Source organism: Bombina bombina, chromosome 2 (genome assembly GCF_027579735.1).
Source record: "Bombina bombina isolate aBomBom1 chromosome 2, aBomBom1.pri, whole genome shotgun sequence".
In the NCBI taxonomy this organism is placed as follows: domain Eukaryota; kingdom Metazoa; phylum Chordata; class Amphibia; order Anura; family Bombinatoridae; genus Bombina; species Bombina bombina.
The window spans coordinates 229,938,656-229,960,073 of NC_069500.1; the positions used below are offsets into that span (position 1 = coordinate 229,938,656).

The 21,418-nt window shown below is 36.5% G+C and overlaps 1 protein-coding gene across 1 annotated transcript in view; it reads left to right on the forward strand.

Annotated features, from left to right (window-relative positions):
- Positions 1-21,418, forward strand: part of ADGRV1 (adhesion G protein-coupled receptor V1) — a 1,190,013-nt gene that overhangs the window by 345,621 nt on the left and 822,974 nt on the right. Inside the window, 1 exon segment of the mRNA XM_053699719.1 lies at positions 8,667-8,833. Within this exon segment, the coding sequence (XP_053555694.1) occupies positions 8,667-8,833 (167 nt within the window).

Sequence of the window (21,418 nt, forward strand, 5' to 3'; positions counted from 1 at the left end):
GAATTATATAACGGCAGAACACAAAATATCATATACTCTATTGAATGCAGATGTGGTAAGAGGTATGTAGGTATGTCCTCAAGGGAATTGAGAACAAGACTTGGGAACATGTCAGCAGCATTAAAAGTGCACAAAAAGTTAACTACTGTTGCCAGACACTTGATGGGTACTACAGAGAATCAAATTGAGGATACGTGGAGGGGATATTGAACTACTGAAAGTAGAAAGTAAATGGATTTTCTGGTTATAAACCATATCCCCCTTGGGGATGAATGAACAAATCCATTACAGTGCCTTCATATTATAACCAACCTCAAAAGAACAAAGATTTGATAAAGATATCACACCATCCGGACCTTTTCACACTTTCTCATTTAAGAAACACACATTGACTCAATAACTATTTAGAACATCTGTTGGTATACACCTGGTGGATTCTCCCTTTCAATTGTTTCTAAACCTCCTGATTTCTTCATTGATTTCAAAATATGAATTACAAATATACACAATTGATAATCTTTAATCTTGATATATCTCTAGTCCTTCAAGTATGGCCTATTTTAGGTGCTAGACACTCGCTATAAGAGACTATACTAAGGCAATTGAATCGGATGACAAGATAACCATATGGACAGAGACAAAAATGAGTTAAACGAATTGGATAATTTAAAGTATTGGAAATATCTTAAACAACACATAAAGATCCAGTCCACACGTGATTAAGTTGCTGTCAGCCATATAGATTCAGTCCATGATTAGACCCATCTGCTAGAGTGATATTATAAACACACACTAGCACATTGAGAGGAAACCAGGATGTGACCCACTCATGAAGGAAACAAAAACAGTTATTATGCAGGAAAAGAAAAACGTATTACTCACAGATGATGCAGGGTCACGGAACAGTCTCTAGATGAGATGAGGAAGAATAAGGTAAAGAAACTAAAAGCAGTTTCAGGGTGTACCGTTAGAGTTGTGAGGCAAAGCAGAGGTCAGTATCACTTTAAGGCAGGCAGAGGATGATCCGTTAGAGTGGTCAGGCAAGGCAGAGGTTAATATCACTTTAAGGCAGGCAGAAGGTGATCCGTTAGAGTGGTCAGGCAAAGCAGAGGTCAGTATCACTTTAAGGCAGATAGAGGGTGATCCGTTTGAGTGGTCAGGCAAAGCAATGGTCAATGCCTAGCAACGTGACATGGTAGTACAGAGAGATATCCGGGAGCCGCGGCGTCATGGCAATGATTGGATCATGACAGCACCCCCTCCTCAACGACCCCTCCAGGGGGATAGGACCAGGTTTGGAGGGATGAGCCTTATGAAAAGCCTTAATCAAAGCAGGAGCATGAACTTGACGAGCTGGTTCCCAAGACCTCTCCGTGACTGGATAACCTCTCCAGTGGATGAGATAGTATAAAAATTTGCCATGAATTTTGGAATCGATGATGTGACTGACATCAAACTCAGGTTGTCCATGAACTAAAAGAGGTGGAGGAATGGTCCTAGGTCTGGAATATCTATTAAACGTGGCAGGTTTAAGAAGAGAGACATGAAAAACTGGATGAGCCTTAAGAGTCTTAGGAAGTGCAATACGATAAGCAGTAGAGCAAACCTGACACAAGATCCAGAAAGGACCTACATAACGGGGTCCCAGTTTAATAGAAGGTTGTTTGAGATGAAGATGATGTGTAGAAACCCAAACCTTGTCTCCAGGACGATACTTGGGGGCCTTCTTACATTTGCGATCAGCATATAATTTATGTTGGTTAGAAACTTTAGTGAGGAGAAGGTGGATTTTCCACCACAGAGAGATCAGCAGCGGGAATTTCCGAAGAAGTATGAAGTGGTAAAGTTCTGGGTTGAAATCCATAAGCTGCTTTAAAGGGTGAGGTTTTAAGAGAAGTATTGTATCGGACATTGTGAGCCAATTCAGCTAGAGGCAAGTAGTGGGTTTAGTTAGAGTGGAAATGATCCACATAATGCCTAAAATATGTTTCCAATCACTGGTTGACCCTCTCAGTTTGGCCGTTGGACTGGGGAGGATGAGATGTAGACAAGGAGAAGAAGTACCAAATTGTTTACAAAGAGATTTCCAAAACTGAGAAACAAACTGAAAACCCCTGTCAGAGACGATATCAAGTGGGAAACCATGAAGTCTCACTACATGCTGAATAAACAGTTCGGAAAGGGTTTTCGCAGAGGGTAAGCCAGACAATGGCACAAAATGAGCTGATTTGGAGAACCTGTCGACAATAACACACATAGTATTGTTTCCAGCTGATAGAGGGAGATCAGTAACGGAATCCATGGATAAATGAGTCCAAGGCAGATGAGGCATAGGGAGAGGTTTGAGTAAATCAGAAGGTAATTGACGAGGTATCTTCTTGGATGCACATACAGTGCAAGCAGAAACGTAATCTTTGATGTCCCAAGTTAAAGAGGACCACCAGACATGTTGCTTAAGGTTCCAAATAGTTTTGCTGATACCAGGATGTCCAGAAAGGGGATTGTCATGAGCCCATAATAACAATTTAGTTCGGAGGTGCTCAGGAAAAAAAAACCAGACCAACAAGGGGTTTGCAGGTGGAGAAGATCCTTTTGAGCAGCTTGAAATTCTTGTAAGGTAGAGACCGATAGTTGAGCTATGATCTCATGAGGATGGAGAATATTGCCCGATTCTGGAGCATTAGTAGATTGGAACTGCCTTGACAAAGTATCAGCCTTAATATTCCTCGCACCAGGAATGTAGGATAAAACATAGTGGAACCGAGAGAAATACAAAGACAATCGAGCTTGCTGCTTGGCTGCCTGGAGATAAAGTAAATTCTTATGATCAGTGAGGATCGAGAAGGGTTGAATAGTACCCTCTAACCAATGTCTCCATTTGTCTAAGGCCATTTTGATGGCCAGCAATTCCTTGTTGCCCACGTCATAATTTAATTCTGAAGAGGTGAACTTCTTGGAGAAGAAACCGACGGGATGAATCTTACCAGACTCAGGAATAGGTTGAGAAAGGACTGCTCCTACAGCCACTGAGGAAGCATCCACTTCCAGGATAAATTGGTACTCAGGATTAGGATGACGAATAATAGGTGCAGAAGCAAAAGCCTTTTTTAGAGAATCAAAAGCCTGATAAGCATCTGGGGACCACTTTTTGCAGTTTTGACCCTTTTTAGTCAGGGAAGTAAGGGGTGTCGTAATAGTGGCAAAACCTTTGATGAACTTCCTTGTAGTAACTGGCGAAGCCAAGGAAACGCTGGAGAGCTTTAAGGGAGTCAGGTCTAGGCCATTCTAGTATGGCATTAAGTTTAGTAGGATCCATTTCAAAGCCAGTTTCAGATATTACATATCCTAGATAGGGAATAGAGTCCTGGTGAAAAGAAAATTTTTCCATCTTGGCAAATAGATGATTATCTCTAAGACATTGAAGTACTTTCTTGACATGGGATACATGATCTTGATAGTTTTGTGAAAATATGAGGATATCGTCAAGGTAGATGATGACAAAGATATTCAAATAATCCCGAAAATTCCTGAAAAAAAAAGTATTGGAATACTGCAGGGGCATTGCAGAGCCCAAAAGGCATGACCAGATATTCGTGATGCCCAAAGCGGGTATTAAAAGCCATTTTCCATTTATCTCCCTTGCGCATACGGATGAGGTTGTATATGCCACGAAGATCCAATTTGGTAAATATAGTGGATGCTTGCAGATAGGTGAACAATTTGGGGATTAGGGATAACAAATAACTGTTCTTTACAGTGATCTGATTTAGACCTCTAAAGTCTATACAGGGTCGAAGGCCTCCGTCCTTTTTTTCCACAAAAAAGAAGCCAGCCCCCACAGGTGAAGAAGATGGTCTTATAAAACCTCTGGCCAGGTTATCCTTGATATAGACTTCAAGGGCTAGATTTTTCGGGTCTGGAATGAGGATAAGTTTTGCCACGGAGCAAAGGAGCTCCAGGGAACAAGTCTATGGGACAATCAAAGAGACGATGAAGAGGAAGGCGTTCTGCCTCTTTTTTGGAGAAAACATCAAGAAAGTCTAGGTAGGAAATGGGTAAGGAGTTTGAGGTTTCAGAAGCGAGTGCTATGGTGACTGATCGTTGACGAGAGTATGTAAACAGTTGATCAAACATGAAAAACTCCAAGAAGTGAGTTTGCCTTGAGCTCAAGAAAACATAGAGCTGTGTAACTGGAGCCAAGGGAGACCCAAGATTATGGGAAATTGGGGAGTAGGTATGATATCAAGACTAATAGTTTCAAAATGGAGAACTCCAATGGAAAATAGTAATGACATGAAAGAAAACTGAATGAGTCCAGAACCCAGAGGACCACCGCTGACAGGGAAGACCTTGACAGAGTGCCCTTTTGAATGTAGAGGTATTCTGTGTATAGTTGCAAAGGTAGAATCTATGAACACACCTCCAGCACCGGAATCAATGAGTCCTTGAGTATAGAGTTTATGATCTCTAAGATAAAGAGTTACTGGTACAAAAAGTTTGTTGTTGAGGGAGGAGAATTCAATTTTTCTTAACTCAGTCCCTCGATCTGGAGTTTAGCCCTGGCTTTTACTGGTCTGGTGGGACAATCCCTCAACAAGTGTCCCTTTAGGCCACAGTATAGGCATAGACCAAATGAGCGTCTTCTCTGGCTTTCTGTCTCTGTTAACTTTATGGTACCAACTTCCATAGGTTCTGTTTGTTTGGTAGAGGTAGAAGCAGGAGACACAGGGTTAGAGAAACTGGGTGCTAGATGAAATGAAGAGCGAGATAAAGGCTTGCGAGTTCTCTTTTTTTCTTGTTGTTGTTCGCTATACCTAGCGTCAAGTCTGATACAAAGATTGATTAGATCTTCTAGGGATTCTAAAAGATCCCGATATTCTGGCTCGTCTTTGAGACGTTCAGAGAGACCCTTACAAAAAGCCCCTCTAAGAGCTCCCTGATTCCATGAGATCTCAGCCACAAGCGTGCGGAATTCAATTGCATACTGTGTCACAGATTTGGGCTTCCTGACGTAGAACTAAAAGAGAGGCTTCCGCAGCTGAAGATCTTTCAGGTTTGTCAAAGACAGTCAAAAATACAGACAAGAAGGAATCCACATCCTGAAGTATAGGATAATTATTTTCCAACAAGTGAGACACCCAGGCCAGGGCTTTTCCTTTCATCGAGGATATAAGGAAAGTTATCCTTGAAGAAGGTGTAATGAACAGTGCAGTGCTGTTGTTAAAATGAATGCGGCATTGGTTCAAAAAACCTACAATATTCGGGGTTACCATCATATTTGTTTGAAAGAGTTATCCTGGGGCCAATTTGTCCTTGAGGATGGGTAGCTGGAAGTGAAGGAGGAGGCGAAGCCAGTGAGGTAGGATTGGATTGTGTTGGAGCCACCAGACTTTGCAGTAAAGCAGTTATCTGATCCAGTTTGCAGTCCAGAGATTGCAAATGTGCGGCATGGGATCCCAACAATTGTCCTTGGTGGGCCATGCCATGGATAACTCAGCGGGTCCATATTATGGCCCGTTTGTTCTGTCAGCCATATAGAATCAGTCCAGGATTAGACCCAACTGCTAGAGTGATATTATAAACACACGCTAGCACACTGAGAGGAAACCAGGACATGACCCACTCAGGAAGGAAACAAAAACAGTTATTATGCAGGAAAAGAAAAACGGAGTACTCACAGATGATGCAAGGTCACGGAACAGTCTGTAGATGAGATGAGGAAGTATAAGGTACAGAAACTAAAAGTAGATTGAGGGTGTACCGTTAGAGTTGTCAGGCAAAGCAGAGGTCAGTATCACTTTAAGGCAGACAGAGGATGATCCGTTAGAGTGGTCAGGCAAAGCAGAGGTCAGTATCACTTTAAGGCAGGCAGAGGGTGATCCGTTAGAGTGGTCAGGCAAGCAATGGTCAATGTCCCTTTAAGCAGGTTTAAGGATGAAGCAGCAGAGTGGTCAGGCAAAGCAATGGTCAAATATCCTTTAAAGCAGGTTAAGGGATTCAGCAACAGAGTAGTCAGGCAGGCAATGGTCAAAAATATCCTTTTTAGACAGGTAGAAGAGCATACACTCAAGGACCGAGAGGTAACAGGTAGAAGGAAACACTTTGCGACAAACGTGCACCGGAGAGAAGTCCCGCCTGAAGAATTAAAGCCCAGTGACGTGTGGAGGTGTACACAGGAAGGTAGTACAGAGAGAGATCCGGGAGTCGCGGTGAAACAGCAATGATTGGATCGGATCATAACAGTCGCACTTTGTGAAAGATACAATACATTATTAAGAAAATATCAGTAACATCTTGATGATTAGAGATCTACGGCCATTTTTAATGATAACCATTTAATCATACATTTGTGATGATATTTGTACCGTGTGCAAATCTTGTAATGGATAATAATAATATCTTTTCCCCATGATATGGCTTAATACCGAAGCAATACAAGTATATATACGAGTATATATATGCTTTTATTACAATATTGTTACCATAATGAAACTGTGTGATTAGATGATATATTATCATATACAAATATATGATATCCATGCCCACGATAGGCTGAGTACAGACAATGTGCAAAAAATTCTACACAATCATTACGGTATTGTCACCACATATAAGTCATGAGAATTAAATGTATGTGATCGTGAAAGAGTATATGGATTCTCAGCACACGTATAAGCAAAGTATAGATGCAACATATTCAGCGTATCCCTGTCACCTCAATATCTATCCTGATTGGTCTAGATCTGAGAGTGTGTATCTACACGGCAAGTAATCCGATTGGAGCAAACACCCCTTCCCTTAGCCAATCGTTCTGACTCCTCCTTTGTCAAGGGCGTCACTCAGCTAGTGACACTCTACATTCTGCTAATCTTATTGGCTGCCTGGCATATAAAAGAACAGAGAACAGGGATGGCCGGCGCCTTTGAAAAAGCAGTTGCGAAACGCGCATCAGGCTTTCCCACTGCTTCCTATCTGTGTACTTTAAATTGATATATTCTCATAACCGCTGTAATTTGTACACGTTTCCGGTTCCTATTTGTTTGGCAATTTAGTTTAAGCTTTGCCCTGATAGCTGTGGTTATTTAGGTAGCATCTCAACACGTTAATTAAAGTAAATTATTCCAGCCACTTTGGCTTTTAAACTTATAGCTTTATGCTGTGAAACTAATAGCATTATATTGACGCTAACTATACGAGTATTATCTTTACATAACCACATAGCTTTAGCTTCATTTTATGAGATGGAGTTCTGATAGCAGCTTTAATGGTAATAATAGGTAAAAGGATTCGGCCACTGTGGCTGTTGAATCTACAGCTCTATATTTAGGCTACCTGTATATTAATCACTACACGTGTATTTGATGACATTATTGGTGACCTGGTAGCCAAATATCACACTAGTAAATGGTTAATTGTCTCTGCCATTCTTGCTGTGGACTCTATAGCTTTATATATATATATATATATACCATCTATATGAGACCTATTCTCACACCTCAGCATAGCTTAAACTTAGGTTGAAAAGATACTACAACCCTTTCTCCTGTTATCCTTATTCCTTAATTAACCTCATTCCTTATTTAATCTTTAATGATTCTGATAGAGTATGCAATTGTAAGCAACTTACTAATTTACTCCTATTATCAATTTTTCTTTATTCTCTTTCTATCTTTATTTAAAAACACATAATTTTGGTTACGCTTGCTTATTGTTGGCTAAATGTAGCCACCAATAAGCAAGCACTATCCAGGTTGCTGAACCTAAAATGGGCAGGCTCCTAAGCTTTACATTCCTGCTTTTAAAATAAAGATAACAAGAGACTGAAGAAAAATTGATAATAGCAGTAAGACACTTCTAGGATTTTTGACAAACTTCTAGCTTTTTTTTTTCAAGGAAAGGGCAGAAAGCTTCTGATTTTTCTTTGGCTTCTTGGTTTTTGTTCATAAGGCTTTCCTGGAGAAGGGACAGTCTCCATCTAAATAGATTCTGCCCATTCTACCCGATCAGTTGCCATTTTTTTGGCTGTTTCGTATAAGGCTTATGTTGAACTATCCTCTTTATTCTTTTTTGGGGGTTGTAACTTTACTTTCACTGGGGAAAAGATGTCCTTTTTATCCTGCCATTAATTGTCAACAGCTTGGGTAGTACTTCCCAGGAGTAATGGATAATGGACTCTCACCACCTGATAAATTAATTTATTTCATTGGGGTAAGAGTCCTCTAGACCCAAACCCTGTTTTTGTTTTTTTTGGTGTTCATTTCTTTTTGCACACATCTTTTTTCTTGCTCCTGTTCATTTTCTTTTTATTTATTTGCTTGGATATATATGACTAGTTTACCAGTGAGGTAGGAGGGGTTTTATAGAGTTCTTGGTGTTTGGGAATCTTTGCCTCCTCCTAGTGGTAGGGAAAAGTAATTCCCAGGGGTAATGGATTGTGGACTTTGACCACCATGAAATAAATACTTTTATCACATAAGCATAAATTATTTTATAGACTTTCTTATCGTTTTAAATCTATTGTAGCAGATCCAATGCCACCCATTTTCCTGGTTTAGGAACATTAATGCATAAACCAGCTGTAGATTTAATACATAATCTTAAAACAAGTGAAAACCTTTTTATAATTAAAATTGAAAGTTATATATATATTTTTTTTCATTTGTTAGGTAATATTAACATCACTTATGAGACAACTCCTGGTTTTATGCCTAATCTGAATCAGAGCGGACCAAGAAATATTGCTCAACCAGGACTTGATTACATAGCTGCATTTGGATCATTGATATTACAGGATGGAGAAACAACTGCAACCATCAATATAACTATTTTGGAGGTATATTCTTTTTGTTCTTTTTTACACTATGTAGAATTAAAAATAAAGTGACTCAGAAAAGTAAATCACCAAATGATGCCAGTGAGCAATATCTTTTTGATGGAAGAAAAGGAGAAAAAAAAGAGTGCACTAGCGGCTAGATTTAGAGTTGGGCGGTAGCCGTCAAAACCAGCGTTAGAGGCTCCTAACGCTGGTTTTTACCGCCCTCTGGTATTTGGAGTCAGTCAGAAAAGGGTCTAAGGCTCACTTTACAGCCGCGACTTTTCCATACCGCAGATCCCCCTACGCCATTTGCGTATCCTATCTTTTCAATGTGATCTTTCTAACGCTGGTATTTAGAGTCATGGCTGAAGTGAGCGTTAGAAATCTAACGACAAGACTCCAGCCGCAGAAAAAAAACAGGAGTTACGAGCTTTCTGGGCTAACGCCGGTTTATAAAGCTCTTAAATACTGTGCTCTAAAGTACCCTAACACCCATAAACTACCTATGTACCCCTAAACCGAGGCCCCCCCACATCGCCGCCACTCTATTAAATTTTTTAACCCTTAATCTGCCGATCCGTACACCGCCGCCAGCTAAATTATCCCTATGTACCCCTAATCTGCTGCCCCTAATACCGCCGACACCTATATTATATTTATTAACCCCTAATCTGCCCCCCCCCAACATCGCCGCCACCTACCTACACTTATTAACCCCTAATCTGCCGAGCGGACCGCACCGCTACTATAATAAAGTTATTAACCCCTAATCCGCCTCACTAACCCTATAATAAATAGTATTAACCCCTAATCTGCCTTCCCTGACATCGCCGACACCTAACTTCAAGCATTAACCCCTAATCTGCCGACCGGAGCTCACCGCTACTATAATAAAATTTTTAACCCCTAAAGCTAATTCTAACCCTAACCCTAACAGACCCCTAGGTTAAATATAATTTTTATCTAACGAAATAAATTAACTCTTATTAAATAAATTATTCCTATTTAAAGCTAAATACTTACCTGTAAAATAAATCCTAATATAGCTACAATATAAATTAAAATTATATTGTAGCTATTTTAGGATTAATATTTATTTTACAGGCAACTTTGTAATTATTTTAACCAGGTACAATAGCTAAAATAGTTAAAATAATTACAAAATTACCTGTAAAATAAATCCTAACCTAAGTTACAATTAAACCTAACACTACACTATCAATAAATAAATTAAATAAAAAATACCTACAATTATCTACAATTAAACCTAACACTACACTATCAATAAATTAATTAAATACAATACCTACAAATAACTACAATTAAATAAACTAACTAAAGTACAAAAAATAAAAAAGAACTAAGTTACAAAAAATAAAAAAATATTTACAAACATTAGAAAAATATTACAACAATTTTAAACTAATTACACCTACTCTAAGCCCCCTAATAAAATAACAAAGACCCCCAAAATAAAAAAATGCCCTACCCTATTCTAAATTAAAAAAGTTCAAAGCTCTTTTACCTTACCAGCCCTGAAAAGGGCCATTTGCGGGGCATGCCCCAAAGAATTCAGCTCTTTTGCCTGTAAAAAAAAACATACAATACCCCCCCCCCAACATTACAACCCACCACCCACATACCCCTAATCTAACCCAAACCCCCCTTAAATAAACCTAACACTAAGCCCCTGAAGATCTTCCTACCTTATCTTCACCATGCCAGGTTCACCGATCCGTCCTTGGAAGTCTTGATCCAAGTCTCCGAAGTGTTGATCCAAGCCCAAGCGGGGGCTGAAGAGTGACGTCCATCCTCCGGCTGAAGTCTTGATCCAAGCGGGCAGAAGAGGACATCCGGACCGGCAAACATCTTCTTCCAAGCCGCATCTTCTATGTTCTTCAATCCAATGATGACCGGCTGATCTTCAAGACCTCCAGCGCGGATCAACCCATCTTCACCGACGACTTCCCGACTAATGACGGTTCCTTTAAGGGACATCATCCAAGATGGCGTCCCTCGAATTCCGATTGGCTGATAGGATTCTATCAGCCAATCGGAATTAAGGTAGGAAAATTCTGATTGGCTGATGGAATCAGCCAATCAGATTCAAGTTCAATCCGATTGGCTGATGTTTGCCGGTCCGGATGTCCTCTTCTGCCCGCTTGGATCAAGACTTCAGCCGGAAGATGGACGTGACTCTTCAGCCCCCGCTTGGGCTTGGATCAACACTTCGGAGGCTTGGATCAAGACTTCCGAGGACAGATCGGTGAACCTGGCATGGTGAAGATAAGGTAGAAAGATCTTCAGGGGCTTAGTGTTAGGTTTATTTAAGGGGGGTTTGGGTTAGATTAGGGGTATGTGGGTGGTGGGTTGTAATGTTGGGGGGGTATTGTATGTTTTTTTTACAGGCAAAAGAGCTGAATTCTTTGGGGCATGCCCCGCAAATGGCCCTTTTCTGGGCTGGTAAGGTAAAAGAGCTTTGAACTTTTTTTAATTTAGAATAGGGTAGGGCATTTTTTTATTTTGGGGGTCTTTGTTATTTTATTAGGGGGCTTAGAGTAGGTGTAATTAGTTTAAAATTGTTGTAATATTTTTCTAATGTTTGTAAATATTTTTTTATTTTTTGTAACTTAGTTCTTTTTTATTTTTTGTACTTTAGTTAGTTTATTTAATTGTAGTTATTTGTAGGTATTGTATTTAATTAATTTATTGATAGTGTAGTGTTAGGTTTAATTGTAGATAATTGTAGGTATTTTATTTAATTTGTTTATTGATAGTGTAGTGTTAGGTTTAATTGTAACTTAGGTTAGGATTTATTTTACAGGTAATTTTGTAATTATTTTAACTATTTTAGCTATTAAATAGTTATTAACTATTTAATAGCTATTGTACCTGTTTAAAATAATTACAAAGTTGCCTGTAAAATAAATATTAATCCTAAAATAGCTACAATATAATTATAATTTATATTGTAGCTATATTAGGGTTTATTTTACAGGTAAGTATTTAGCTTTAAATAGGAATAATTTATATAATAAGAGTTAATTTATTTAGTTATATTTAAATTATATTTAACTTAGGGGGGTGTTAGTGTTAGGGTTAGACTTAGCTTTAGGGGTTAATCCATTTATTAGACTAGCGGCGAGATCCGATCGGCAGATTAGGGGTTAATTATTGTAGGTAGCTGGCGGCGACGTTGTGGGGGGCAGATTAGGGGTTAATAAATATAATATAGGGGTCGGCGGTGTTAGGGGCAGCAGATTAGGGGTACATAGGTATAATGTAGGTTGCGGCGGTATACGGAGCGGCAGATTAGGGGTTAAAAAAATATGCAGGTGTCAGCGATAGCGGGGGCTGCAGATTATGGATTAATAAGTGTAAGGTTAGGGGTGTTTAGACTCGGGGTACATGTTAGGGTGTTAGGTGCAGACATAGGAAGTGTTTCCCCATAGTAAACAATGGGGCTGCGTTAGGAGCTGAACGCTGCTTTTTTTGCAGGTGTTAGGTTTTTTTCAGCTCAAACTGCCCCATTGTTTTCTATGGGGGAATCGTGCACGAGCACGTTTTTGAGGCTGGCCGCGTCCGTAAGCAACGCTGGTATCTAGAGTTGCAGTGGCGGTAAATATGCTCTACGCTCCTTTTTTGGAGCCTAACGCAGCCATTCTGTGAACTCTAAATACCAGCTGTATTTAAAAGGTGCGGGGGGAAAAAAGCATGCGTAGCTAATGCACCCCTTTGGCCGCAGAACTCTAAATCTAGCCGTAGGATAGGGGTGATTTAAAAATATTTCTTAAAATCCTAAGTAGGAGATATTAACATATTTTCTTATCTAGGTGATAAAATTATAACAATTATAACAGTTCCTAAATATGCCTACAATCAACCTGATAATCCTACATCTGTTTGTTGATATAAGAAATGGCAACAAATTAAAATAAAAAAATATTTCATAAAGAATATATCTATACAACAATAAATGCATAAACAGAAAAAATCAAAACTCAGAATCTAAAAATGTAAAAAATATATGGCCACCTTTTTAGATCTACCTTTTTAAAAAAAAAAAAAAAAAATATAAAAAACTTGTTAAAAAGTGAGTGTTAAACAGATAACAGAGAAGCCTATTTTGAGTGGTCAAAAAATGTCTTTATGAAGTAGACATGGGAGTGTGAAATAGTTCACTGTAGTTTAATCACTGTCTCTGGTATGAAAATTATTGTCTCTGGTGTAGTATTTGATAACGGTATAAGTTGCAACTATATTGCTTTCATATGCTGATAAGTGATACAAGGTGTTATTTCTTTTTGTAGATAATATAGCAGGTTACGTTCTATAGCAAAGAACTGCAGGAATAAAAGGTTTTACCTTGATTCTCGGGCAGAGACTGTGTCCTGTTTGACACCAATATAGAGTAATTTACCTTTACTCATGGACTTTCACCCCTTCTATACAGAGTATTTCACTCTTAACTGCGGACTCTATCCTCTTTCCGGTGTTAGCTGCCTGGACAGTCGCTCTATGAGCTTGGTTCAACTTTCGATGTTCCACTCAGGCGCCAGCTGTGTCTTTGAACTTGCCGCTATGCTCTTTTCAAAGCCGGCTCCTGCCGATTGCTGCTGGTTCGTCCTTTAACCCCACGTGGTTGTGGTAACCAATGGAATGGTACTTACCCAGCTGATCTTTTACTGGTAATGAAACAGGTAGTCTCTATATCTCGGAAATAACTCTGCGCAGAGATTATTTCAGACAAAAGACTCCTGATTTTGAAAACATGTATCACTTGTTTCCCATCAACACGTTTCACCATAAAAACAGCTTTTTCAAGATGATTTAGTTCAATCCTGGCAATTCTTATATATACCCCCCTACATTTCTATTGGTGGATATCAGTTTTAATTAAAGATGGATTATTCTTTCTTCTTTTATCAGATACGATAAAAGTCTTGATAAAGGTGGTATTTTTAACAATGAAGGTGAAATTCATAATAAGGTGGATCTCTTTGTTAAGTGAATGTCTTAAAAAAGGTGGATTTCATATATTATTGTGAACCATATGATTCGAAAATTATCTACATATTATCCACAAATAATTAATACAAGTGTATTTTCAAAGTAATGTGAACGGGTTTAAATCCTATTCTGAGTATTATAGACCATGTTATTCAAAACTCAGGTAATGTGAACGGGTTTAAATCCCATTCTGAATTTAACCCCATAGGATTTAGGGTTTTCATTTCATACATTTTTTCTGCTTCTTTTTTTAAAAGTTTTTTTTCAAAATCCCCTCCCCACCAGTCCTTTCTTACTTTGCAAATCCCCCAATATTTGAGATCTTTTGGGTTGTTTTTATGGATCTTTCTAAAGTGTTCATATAGTCTTTTTCTATTAAATTAAGATGTTTCCTAATTCTTGTTCTTAGGGTTCTACTCGTTTCCCCTAAATGTTGTTTCCCACAACTGCATTGCAAGAAATACATTATCCCTTTATCTGTGCATCTTATAGTTTCATTACCTGTGTTTGTAAATGTATAATTTTTTATTTTTCCACTATGTGTGCAGGCTTTACAACTATAACCTTGTAGTTTTTTACCTTTCAAATCTGCTTGTTTTAATGTTTTCTCTCTGCTTTTAAACTCACTTGGTGCCAATATATTCCTTATGTTATTCACTTTTCTGTATATAATAGTAGGTTTATCAGTAATCTTATTACCCAAAATACGATCTGATTTAATTAAATGCCAATGTTTGTTGATTATTCTTTCCATTTCTTTATGTTGCTAACTATAACTCGTTATGAATGGGACTTTGATTTTGTCATCATTTTTCTTTATACTTAGAGTGTGATCGTGTTTATTTAAAATCTCTTTATGTTCCATTTTCCTTAATTCTGATTGTTTTTTCTATTTTACTAGTGTCATTTCCCCTTTTATGAAATCTGTCTTCTAAGACCTTAATTTGTGTGTCAAAATCTAACAGTTTGGTGCAATTACGTCTAATTCTTAAGCATTGACCTTTAGGTATGTTGTCTATCCATCTTTTCAGATGACAACTCTTTGCGTGCACATAATTATTGGCATCAATTACCTTAAAGTGATTTTTGGTGTTTAACCCACTATTGTCTTTATAAATATCTAAATCAAGAAATGTATTTTTTTCTTTACTATAAGTATAAGTGAAACTCAGTCCTATATAATTTTTGTTCATATTTTGAAAAAGCTCTATGAGGCTTTTCTCATCCCCTTTCCAAATAAGAATAATATCATCTATATATCGCTTAAAGAGCACGAGGTTTGCACCTGAGTCATGCCTCTGGATGAAATCTGTTTCCCATCTTCCCATAAACAGATTGGCATAACTAGGTGCAAACCTCGTGCCCATTCCTGTACCCTTCATTTGGCGGTATAATTGGCCATTAAATTCAAACACATTATTGATTAAAATAAACTTTATGCCTTCTAGTGGAAAATCATTCAGAAGTACTTGCTGTCGGCTTTCACCCTTTAGTGACTCTTTAATCGCTTCCACACCCTTAATGTGATCTATACTAGTGTACAGAGAACATACATGATGCTAAGATGTAATTTTCACACCATTGTATATCATCTAGTATTTTTATAACTTCTGTAGTACCCTTTAAGTATGTTGGCAAAGTTTTAACATATTTTTGTAATTATAAATCTATATATTAAGATAGGTTAGAGCTTACAGAATCTATGCCGGAAATAATTGGCCTACCAGGTGGATTTATAGCATCTTTATGTATTTTAGGCAAAAAATAAAATATGACCATCTTAGGGTATTTAGGGTATATGTAATCATATTCCTTTTTACTAATTAGTCCCAAACTATTCGCATTTTTCAAAAAAAAATTCTAAATGAGTCAGTATATTGTTAATGGGATTTAATTTTAGTTTTTGATATGTCATATTATCATCTAACAGGCGGTTGGCTTCTTTTATGTAGAAGTCAGTATTCATAACGACTATCCCACTGACCTTGTCCGCTGGCTTTATAGTAATTTCATTGTTCTTTTGTAAGTCTCTTAACACATCTTTATCTTTTCTGGTCATATTGTATTTGACTTTCTTGTTTATTTCTATTTTTTCTAAATCTTGTAAAACTGATTTTTCAAAATCATCCAAGTTACTTCCTTTACTGTAAGTCAGATAGAATCTGGAATTTGGTTTCAAGTTGGTAAATGTTATAATGTCTTCATTTTTTATTCCTAAATTTGTAGTCATTCTGTCTAGGGGATCTTTTAAAAAATGTCTTTTAAGTGTGAGTTTTCTTACATATTGGTTAATGTGTATATGAGTCTCGAACTTATTTATTCTGGTTGTTGGTGCAAATGTTAGGCCTAATTTAAGTAATTTTAGTTCTTCTGTGGTCAAAGTTTTCTTACTGATAATGAAAACACCTTTACTATCTAATTCAATAGTTTTTGCCTCTTCCTCTTCCTCCTCTAATTCCCTTTTTCTAATTAACTTTCTCTGATCTAATTGTGGTCCTTCCTCTAAAAAATTCCAGAACTATTTGGTTTTGGATGATTCTCTTGGTATGTTTCAGTGTTGATAATTTTGTTTTTATCCATATTTTCTAATGGTACAAATATATTCCTAAGGGAAATCCTCCATTCTTTTTCATTTACATGTATATTGGATGAGGCTGGATGTCCGTGTCCGGGGGGTTTGGTTGTGTAGGTGCTGGGTTTTACTGTTGGGGAGTTGTTTATATTTTTTTTTTTACAGGTAAAAGAGTTGATTTCTTTGGGGCAATGCCCCTCAAAAGGCCCTTTTAAGGGCCATTGGTAGTTTAGTGTAGGCTAGGGTTTTTTATTTTAGGTGGGCTTTTTTATTTTGATAGGACTATTAGATTAGGATTAATTCGTTTTTATTTTTGATAATTTCTTTTTTTATTTTGTGTAATTTAGTGTTTATTTTTTTTGTCATTTAGATAATTGTATTTTATTAATTTCATTTATTTTATTTGATTGTAATGTTAGGTTTTATTGTAAGGCAGGTTAGGTTTTATTTTACAGGTAACTTTGTATTTATTTTAACTAGTTAGTTATTAAATAGTTAATAACTTTTTACTAACTAATCTACCTAGTTAAAATAAATACAAACTTACCTGTGAAATAAAAATAAAACCTAAGATAGCTACAATGTAACTATTATTTATTTTGTAGCTAGCTCAGGTTTGTTTTTACAGGTAAGTATTTAGTTTTAAATAGGAATAATTTAGGTAATAATTGTAAGTTTAATTTAGATTTATTTTAATTACATTTAAGTTAGGGGGGTTAGGCTTAGACTTAGGGTTAAGGTTACGTTAGGGTTAGGTTTATGGGTTAATATATTTATTTAGTGTTTGTTATGTGGAAGGCCAGTGGTTTAGGGGTTAATAAGTTTAGTATAGTGGCGGCGACATTGGGGGTGGCAGATTAGGGGTTAATAACTGTAATGTAGGTGGCGGCGATATCGGGAGCAGCAGATTAAGGCAGGTTAGGTTTTATTTTACAGGTAACTTTGTATTTATTTTAACTAGGTAGTTATTAAATAGTTAATAACTATTTACTAACTAATCTACCTAGTTAAAATAAATACAAACTTACCTGTGAAATAAAAATAAAACCTAAGATAGCTACAATGTAACTATTATTTATTTTGTAGCTAGCTTAGGTTTGTTTTTACAGGTAAGTATTTAGTTTTAAATAGGAATTATTTAGGTAATAATTGTAAATTTAATTTAGATTTATTTTAATTATATTTAAGTTAGGGGGTTAGGGTTAGACTTAGGGTTAGGGTTACGTTAGGGTTAGGTTTAGGGGTTAATATATTTATTTAGTGTTTGTTATGTGGAAGGCCAGAGGTTTAGGGGTTAATAAGTTTAGTATAGTGGCGGCGACATTGGGGGTGTCAGATTAGGGGTTAATAACTGTAATGTAGGTGGCGGCGATATTGGGAGCAGCAGATTAGGGCTTAATAGTTTTATTTAGGTGGCAGCGATGTAAGGGGCAGAAGATTAGTGGTTAATAACTGTAATGTAGGTGATGGCGATGTTAGGGGCAGCAGATTAGGGGTGTTTAGACTTGGTTTCTATGTTAGGGTGTTAGGTTTAAATGTAACTTTTTCTTTCCCCATAGACATCAATGGGGCTGTGTTACGCGATCGCAGGTGTTAGGCTTTTTTTTTGCCGGCTCTCCCCATTGATGTCTATGGGGAAATCGTGCATGAGCACGTCAAAACACTGCTTGTATTTGGGTGAGGTATGGAGCTCAACGCCACCATATCACCCACACAAGTCAGGGTTTTAAAAACTTGTAATAGCAGCGCTATAGGGAGAATTAACTACGATTTTGTGTCGTTCATTAATTTCCCTGTAGCGCTGAAAACTCGTAATCTAGCTGAATGTGACATATCAAAAACTAAAATTAAATCTCATTAACAATATACACAATAATTTAGAGAGAAAAAAATGAAAAATCCGAATAGTTTGGGACTAATTAGTAAAAAAGAATATGATTACATATACCCTAAATACCCTAAGATGGTCATATTTTATTTTTTGCCTAAAATACATAAAGATGCTATAAATCCACCTGGTAGGCCAATTATTTCCGGCATAGATTCTGTAAGCTCTAACCTATCTCAATATATTGATTTATAATTACAAAAATATGTTAAAACTTTGCCAACATACTTAAAATATACTACAGAAGTTATAAAAATACTAGATGATATATAATGGTGTGAAACTTTTATCTTAGCATCCTGTGATGTATGTTCTCTGTACACTAGTATAGATCACATAAAGGGTATGGAGGCGATTAAAGAGTCAATAAAGGGTGAAAGCCGACATCAAGTACTTCTAAATGATTTTATACTAGAAGGCATAAAGTTTATTTTAACCAATAATGTGTTAGAATTTAATGGCCGATTATACCGCCAAATGAAGGGTACAGGAATGGGCACGAGGTTTTCACCTAGTTATGCCAATCTGTTTATGGAAAGATGGGAAACAGATTTCATCCAGAGGCATGACTCAGGTGCAAACCTCGTGCTCTTTAAGCGATATATAGATGATATTATTCTTATTTGGAAAGGGGATGAGAAAAGCCTCATAGAGCTTTTTCAAAATATGAACAAAAATGATATAGGACTGAGTTTCACTTATACTTATAGTAAAGAAAAAAAATAAATTTCTTGATTTAGATATTTATAAAGACAATAGTGGGTTAAACACCAAAAATCACTTTAAGGCAATTGATGCCAATAATTATGTGCATGCAAAGAGTTGTCATCTGAAAAGATGGATAGACAACATACCTAAAGGTCAATGCTTAAGAATAAGACGTAATTGCACCAAACTGTTAGATTTTGACACACAAATTAAGGTCTTAGAAGACAGATTTCATGAAAGGGGATATGACACTAGTAAAATAGAAAAAAACAATCACAGAAGTAAGGAAAATGGAACATAAAGAGATTTTAAATAAACACGATCACACTCTAAGTATAAAGAAAACTGTTGACAAAATCAAAGTCCCGTTCATAACGAGTTATAGTTACCAACATAAAGAAATGGAAAGAATAATCAACAAACATTGGCATTTGATTAAATCAGATCGTATTTTGGATAATAAGATTACTGATAAACCTACTATTATATACAGAAAAACGAATAACATGAGGAATATATTGGCACCAAGTAAGTTTAAAAGCAGAGAGAAAATATTAAAAGAAGCAGATTTGAAAGGTAAAAAACTAAAATGATTTTTTCTGTGTTATAGTTGTAAAGCCTGCACACATAATGGAAAAATAAAAAATTATACATTTACAAACACAGGTAAGAGTACACCATTAATGAAACTATAAGATGCACAGATAAAGAGATAATCTATTTCTTGCAATGCAGTTGTGGGAAACAATATTTAGGAGAAACGAGTAGAACCCTAAGAACAAGTATTAGGGAACATCTTATTTTTTTAGAAAAAGGGAAAAACGAAACTAGATTATATGAACACTTTAGAAAGATCCATAAAAACAACACAAAAGATCTCAAATATTGGGAGATTTGCAAAGTAAGAAAGGATTGGCGGGGAGGGGATTTTGAAAAGAAACTTTTAAAAAAAGAAGCAGATTTTTTTTTTAAATGAAAACCCTATATCCTATGGGTTAAATTCAGAATAGGATTTAAACACGTTTACATTACCCTGAGTTTTGAATAACATGGTCTATAATAAGATATGAAATCTACTTTTACTCAGAATAGGATTTAAACCCATTCACATTACTTTGAGAATACACTTGTATTCATTATTTGTGGATAATATGTAGATAATTTTCGAATCATATGGTTCATAATAATATATGAAATCCATCTTTATTAAGACATTAATCTAACAAAGAGATCCACCTTATTATGAATTTCACCTTCATTGCTAAAAAATACCACCTTTATCAGAACTTTTATCGTATCTGATAAAATAATAGAGAATAATCCACTTTTAATTGAAACTGATATCCACCAATAGAAATGTAGGGGAGTGTATATAAGAATTGCCAGGATTGAACTAAACTATCTTGAAAAAGCTGTTTTTACAGTGAAACGCATTGATGGGAAACAAGTGATACAAGTTTCCAAAACCAGGAGCCTTTTGTCTGAAAGAATCTCTGCGCAGAGTTATTTCCGAGATATAGAGACTACCTGTTTCTTTACCCGTAAAAGATCAGCTGGATAAGTACCATTCCATTGGTTACCACAACCACGTGGGGTTAAAGGACCAACCAGCAGCAATCAGCAGGAGCCGGCTTTGAAAAGAACATAGCGGCAAGTTCAAAGACACAGCTGGCGCCCGAGTGGACCATCGAAAGTGGAACCAAGCTCATAGAGTGACTGTCCAGGCAACAAACACAGGAAAGCGGATAGAGTCCGCAGTTAAGAGTGAAATACTCTGTATAGAATGGGCGACAGTTGGAGAAAGTCCATGAGTAAAGGTAAATTACTCTATATTGGTGTCAATCAGGACACAGTCTTTGCCCGAGTATCAAGGTAAAACCTTTTTTTCCTGTAGTTCTTTGCTATAGAACATAACCCGCTATATTATCTACAAAAATAAATAACACCTTGTATCACTTATCAGCATATGAAAGCAATATAGTTGCAACTTATACCGTTATCAAATACTACACCGGAGACAATAATTTTCATACTAGAGACAGTGATTAAACTACAGTGAACTTTTTCACATTCCCATGTCTACTTTATAAAGACATTTTTTGACCGGTCAAAATAGGCTTCTCTGTTATCTGTTTAACACTCGCTTTTTTTTATATTTTATTTATTTTTTAAAAAAGGTGGCCATATATTTTTACATTTTTATATTCTGAGTTTTGATTTTTTTCTGTTTATGCATATATTGTTGTATAGATATACTCTTTATTAAATATTTTTTTATTTTCATTTGTTGCCATTTCTTATATCATTGAACAGAAGTAGGATTATCAGGTTGATTGTAGGCATATTTAGGAACTGTTATAATTGTCACAATTTTATCACCTAGATAAGAAAAATATATGACTCTCTCTGTGAATATCTCCTATTT